The sequence below is a fragment of the Saprolegnia parasitica genome, assembly GCF_000151545.1.
Source record: "Saprolegnia parasitica CBS 223.65 unplaced genomic scaffold supercont2.458, whole genome shotgun sequence".
NCBI classification, from domain to species: domain Eukaryota; phylum Oomycota; class Saprolegniomycetes; order Saprolegniales; family Saprolegniaceae; genus Saprolegnia; species Saprolegnia parasitica.
The window spans coordinates 1-5,509 of NW_012156852.1; the positions used below are offsets into that span (position 1 = coordinate 1).

Consider the following 5,509-nt stretch of genomic DNA (forward strand, 5'->3'; position numbering starts at 1 on the left):
CAAGCTGCACGCGTTCTGCAACAAGAGCCTCACGTACCTCAAGTACCGCGAGAGTCCGTGTGTCGAGGTCTTTGCCCTGGGCGCCCACGACATCTCCATGTGGCGGACCCTTGGTCACCACAACTGGACACGCGACGCGGTGCCGGCGCCGCACGAAGAGACGATGCAACATCAAGACAACGATGACGCCATCGATGAGTACACCAAGGACGGGCGAGCGTCACCGACGAGCCCACTCACGGACGACGAGGAAGAGAACGATCCGCACAGCTGCAGCGACCGCGACAACGACGACGACGAAGACGATGTTCAGGTGGAGCTCGAGCGCGTGCCGGTGGTGCCTCAAAACGCCGACTTGCAGCCGCTCCTTGACGTCATCAATGCCACCGTGGGCAAGGGTGACAAGCTCTTCACGCTGGCCGACATGATGCACTTTTGCTGCGAGCTCGAGTACCCGACCCGAGACGGGCGCGAGGAAGATGGCTGGTGCTAGGTCGTGTAATAAATCCTGTTTCTATTTTACGCGCGCTGCGTGTGCCACGTCATACGCCGCCGACGGCAATTGGCAGAAGGCGCGTGGTTTCGACCAATCACATGCGCCGTAGTCAATTCGGGAAGCTCGTTGGAACTTCGAACGGCTGCATGGACGAGGATGGTGCTGCATAGATAGGTAGGTACAAGTTCAATGTGAAAATGAAGGTACGCGTCCGATCCATCAAGCACGAGAGCACACCCGCCGTTGCAACACGAGCCGCACAACCATTTCGACCTTGATTCAGAGTTTCTGGAACGAGCCAGATCCAAAACTCTTGTGGTCGACATTTCATGGTTATATAGATTAGATAGTATTAGTACATCGATTTAGAGTGTGGTCGCAAGGTGGGAGCTCATCTCGCGGGTGCCGTTGGATGTCACTTGCGTTGGCTCGGCGCGCTGGACGACGCGATGTAGTGCCCGCCGATAAATGTTCCCGCTGTCAGCACCAAGACGCTGCCTCGACTCTGCGCGTGGTGACCAGAGTCGAGTTGCTTGTAGACCTGCTTGGTGTCGGCGGTGGCGTCAGTTGTGAGGCCGTTGACAGCGCCGCGCCAGTGGCGGGCTGCGTGGCGAACGGTCGAGTTCATGGGTGCGTGCATCGGAGGTGGTGTTGATTCAACGAGGCAAATTGGAAACTGACAATCTGGCTGTGCATCTAGATGACGTATTCGCTGTCCCATGTGACGAAGTGCATGTTCCCTGCACACGGAATAAGCTTGACACGGGTGACCAAAGTAGGTCGGCAACATAGACCCGCCGCATCTCCCGAGACTCTCATGCTATTATAGAGTTACTGCTTGTTGCGACTGGGCGCGTACCCACCGCCACGACACACGAACCTGCTTGCTTTGCACGCTACAAAGACAAGACGGCAGTTCAACGTTGCAACGCGGCCACTGCCAAGACACCGGCGTAGTCTTCGTTCATTCACACGGCCGCAGCCAATGTGCTATCGAGCTACGAGCGACAAGCGCTCTCTCGTACAACCTTCAACTAGCATCGGGCATTCGGACGTGCCGAGGCATCCATGCGTTCCTATAGTTTGCCGTGCCTCGTCGCAATGCGCGTTCGCTTTTTCTATGCGCGACGACATAGCACTGCTATATCAACGGGGCTGCGTTTCTGCGGCGGATCGAAAATCGTTTCTGGTGCGAGAATCCGACGGGAAAAAGCCCGGGCTTTCACGACCCAATAACATGGGGCCATTGTCCTGTGTTGGTGCCCAAGCCATCCCAGTGGCGGGTCGGCCTTTTCACTGGTAGACAATTGGATCGATCTCCTCTGCGCCATCATCGTGTGTCCTGGTGTGCTTCTAGATTTGGTCTTCTCGGTCAACGCGTGGAGAGCTCTTCCACGTCTTGGAAGCAGTCGCCAAGCGAAACACCAAGGAACCAACCCGACGCCGGTCTCACGATGTACCCGGCGACGGTGGGTGCACCGTTCCCGACGGCGGTAGGCTGACGGCGGTGGGATTCAACGACTTTATGTCGACTCTCACGACTCGGGAGTACGCTCCGAGAACAGTCGACTACTGAATGGCTTTCTTTCCATGAACTGTTGCATTTGCTGCAAATGTCGAAGTGGAGATGCAAATGATTTGCATCTCCGCGGTCACACGCAGCAGTAGCTCTGGCCTCGTCCAAAGATAAGGGATTGGCGATGACCTCGGCGCCGGTGATGCGCAAGGCCGTTGACTTCGTGCAGAACGACCCTCTTGGTCGGTACTGAAAACATCGCATGCACAGCACGCTGATCATAGACGACCGTGGGCAGGTGCGAGTAGGCACCCTCGGGCAACGCTACGTGCACGGTCGAGGCCACGGAGCTCTAGTCTTCGCTCTCCATCGCAGTCAGCACCTGAACTATCGGGTCTGTCTGTTTCCTCACGTCATATGCCCTCTTTAGGACACTTGTGCTGATGTCAATTCGAAGAGAGCAATGGAAATAGATCGACCTGCTGTCCTGCAGATACCCAAGGGTTGCGCTTGGTTTTTTGGCGCGTCGAGGCATCTCGAATAGCAACATTGTAATGCTTACGCGTATAATATTGTACATGGGAGCGCTACGGGGTCGACTCGCCCGGTGTCGGATTGAGAATGTCGGTCGTTTCGATCGGCGACCTTCATTCGACATTCGCGCCATGACCATGAATGCATCATTTTCCAACTGGCTTTGTCCACGACAATGGGCTCTGTTTTCCGCCACGCCGCTCGCCAGTGGCGCCGCACGGTCCACGCCAATGGCCGCCGCCTTACGACGGACGCCACGGCCGACGCCAAGAAACTCTACGGCCGCAAGCAGCATTGCCAGCACTACTCCCGGCACCACGGCGGCGGCGCCATCTTTGCGATCGCTACATTTGCTGGCGGGTACTATATCGGATCGTCGTCGATCGACTCGGGTCGTCGCGACTGGCAACAGGAGCTGCGCGACGACAACCACGAGCTGAAGCGGCGACTTGACGACCTCCAGCGCCTTGCAATGCGTTCCAACGCTACTGCGATGGCCGCGACGACCGCGGCTGGCCCGTAGCTATACCTACACTTTCCGAACGACAATTGGAATAATCATTGCGTGTCTGATCCTGACGAGAACCTATAATTTCTCTTGTCCCGTGAGTATGCAGCACCCCCATTTGATGCAAAGGCGCTGCACGGTCGGACGTTCTATGACATTATGGTTGATACGACGAGGCGATTACACGAAAAGACGCAACTAGCGTTTCTTGGAAAGCCAGTTGATGCCGACGCCGAGGCCCACGACGCAGACGCCAAGCGCGACCGCCATCCACTGCGCCGAGCCTGTGTCCTTCTTGAACCGCTTGGGTTTGGTGAGCGATCGGTCCTTGGCGACGACGACAACAGCCGGTGCATCAAGGTCCAGCTTCTCGAGCGGCGCAGGTTCGTCGTTGGCGTCGTCAATGGGGTCCATGGGGGCCAACACTGGCGACGGGGGCGGTAGCTACACTCGGATATGATGCCATGGATATCGTACCAAAGACGTACGAGGGCCGATACGCGCTGCAGCACGACAGGGTGGTACGGCTCGCCTCTCGTCTTGGCTTCCTTGCAGCCTTCCCAGACGTCCATGAGCACATTCATGCCATAGTAGTTTTGGATCTACAACCGAGATAGGTGAGCTCAAGAAAGGAAGAAAATAGTTTTCTACCTCGGCCAGGACGTCGCAGATGGTGTAGACGTTGACAAGGCTTTCCACAAACGCCACCAGCCGCGGCAATGTCGTCGGGTCGTCGATCTTCCACGCGCGGTGCCGAATGTGCAAGCGTGTCCTACCATCAACCATGCAACTAACTCCCTTCACCATGCGTCGGTAATACCACAGCGCATGCCACTGCGGCTGCGAGGCAAAGTCGTCCTGGGACCTGCAAGGTAGAATACGTCGAGTGCTGCAATGCAGCTGCAGGGTACATACCACTCGTTCACTGCGGTAAAGTCGCACGACCCTTTGAGAAAGAGGCTTTCAAGCACGAGTCGTTTTTGTCCGTCCGAGAGCTCGTCGTACGCGACTTGGCTTAGCTCCATCGTCAGCACTGGGTCCACGGGCTGGCCGAGCCACTGGGCAATGTCACTCGGCGATGGGAGGTCGACTAGACGCGTCGTTTGGTGTGAGATGCTCGAAGATTATCCTGTCGTACCGAGAGCATGGTACCAGTGCTCCCACTCGATCGACAGCGGAATGTCTTCGACCAAGGTAAAGTACTCTTCGCAATACATCTTGAACTCTTCGCTCGTGACACTGCCGGCCTCGAACCCTAGTATGTCCACATGTCAGATTCGTGTCTGGTTCGAAGTTGTCGTACCAGAAATGTAGGCCGAGACAAAAAAGTCAAACGTGTCCTTCCCGACCATGGCTTGCAGCGCCAAGAGGCAGAGGTAGCCCTTCTCCCGGGCAATGACGCTGAACCGATCCATCGAGTGGTGGTCCATGCGCTAGAAATCCACATCCAGATCCACCCGCAGAGAAATGACATACCAGACGCGTGTTGGCAGGCGACTCAGTGTCGAATGCATGGCAGAGCTGGTTGTAGCCCGACCAGACAAGCTCTGTCGTCTCGACCTCGCTTCCGTCCAGCTGCTTGAGGAGTTCGAGCCACAGGTACTTTGCCCAGCCTTCGCTCAGCCTACAACCGTCGTCACAATCTAAAAATCGGATTCTCCCATCGCACCAGACGTCGTGCCACGTTTCGTGTGGCGCAAGGAACGACAACCAGTGCCGGGCGACGCTTTCGACAAGAAGCGATCGCGCTACACGCGAGCATGAGCGTCGGTGGACCAGATATGCGACAGCGTACTCAGACACGTTTGGGTCGTCACAACCAGACACGGGTAGAGCGCGGTCTGGAAGCAGAATTCGGCGGGCACGATCACAATGTTGAGTTCCGACCAGACAAACTCATGGCCCGTGAGCGCCTCCGCGAGCTACGTCACGTGATACGACCGAGACAAGCCACGCTCGTTGATCGCACCTCGAGGTGCAGCGGCAGCTGCGACACAGCGTCGAACGTCGCTTCGATTTCAATGTCTTCGGTCGCAAAAAGTGTTGACATTTGCGGCGCAAGCGAGAACCTGCGCGATCCCATGAGCCTTCGAGAGACAAAGAGGATGCGGATACAGCTCCATGGGCGCGACGACGAGCGCGAGCGCATGCGATGGCACGGGCACGGTCTGCCGGTAGGTCCACGTCTGCATCCCATTTTCGGCCGGCGTCGGCGCGGCGCCTAGAATCCCATGGCATACGAGACGTGAAGACGAAGAAAGAAGCAGCTCGGACCTCGCGTCGGCGCACTCACAACGGCAATCGTCGAGGTCAAGGTCGTGATCTCGGCCGTGTACGGGTACTTCATGCAGAGCGCGGCAGGGATCGGGAGCAGCGCCGAGGCGTACGACGGGTACGACTGCGTGACGAGCCATGTGCCGCCGTCGCTGCTCTGGGTGTCGTCGAGCCAGTGGCA

General features: G+C 57.4%; 4 protein-coding genes across 4 annotated transcripts; 2 read left to right on the forward strand and 2 right to left on the reverse strand.

The window, feature by feature from the left end:
• Window positions 1–25: 25 nt before the first annotated feature.
• Window positions 26–493, forward strand: SPRG_16988 (hypothetical protein; the record flags this gene model as incomplete). The annotated part of the gene is made up of 1 exon (XM_012356406.1): window positions 26–493. A coding segment is annotated over one exon (468 nt), but the record flags the coding sequence as incomplete, so codon positions are not given.
• A 368-nt stretch (window positions 494–861) lies between these two features.
• On the reverse strand, window positions 862–1,136 carry SPRG_16989 (hypothetical protein; the record flags this gene model as incomplete). The annotated part of the gene is made up of 2 exons (XM_012356407.1): window positions 862–933; window positions 984–1,136. 2 exons carry the CDS (start codon window positions 1,134–1,136, stop codon window positions 862–864), a joined length of 225 nt encoding a protein of 74 aa, XP_012211797.1.
• A 1,585-nt stretch (window positions 1,137–2,721) lies between these two features.
• On the forward strand, window positions 2,722–3,132 carry SPRG_16990 (hypothetical protein; the record flags this gene model as incomplete). Its single annotated transcript, XM_012356408.1, has 1 exon — window positions 2,722–3,132. The coding sequence occupies one exon, from the start codon at window positions 2,722–2,724 to the stop codon at window positions 3,067–3,069; it is 348 nt and encodes a 115-aa protein (XP_012211798.1). The 3' UTR covers window positions 3,070–3,132.
• A 120-nt stretch (window positions 3,133–3,252) lies between these two features.
• SPRG_16991 (hypothetical protein) lies at window positions 3,253–4,811 on the reverse strand (the record flags this gene model as incomplete). The annotated part of the gene is made up of 9 exons (XM_012356409.1): window positions 4,724–4,811; window positions 4,531–4,678; window positions 4,358–4,487; window positions 4,193–4,309; window positions 3,970–4,144; window positions 3,875–3,919; window positions 3,706–3,826; window positions 3,543–3,656; window positions 3,253–3,498 (listed from the first exon to the last, which is right to left on the reverse strand). The coding sequence occupies exons 3-9, from the start codon at window positions 4,482–4,484 to the stop codon at window positions 3,253–3,255; spliced, it is 945 nt and encodes a 314-aa protein (XP_012211799.1). The 5' UTR covers window positions 4,485–4,487; window positions 4,531–4,678; window positions 4,724–4,811.
• Between the last annotated feature and the right edge of the window lie 698 nt (window positions 4,812–5,509).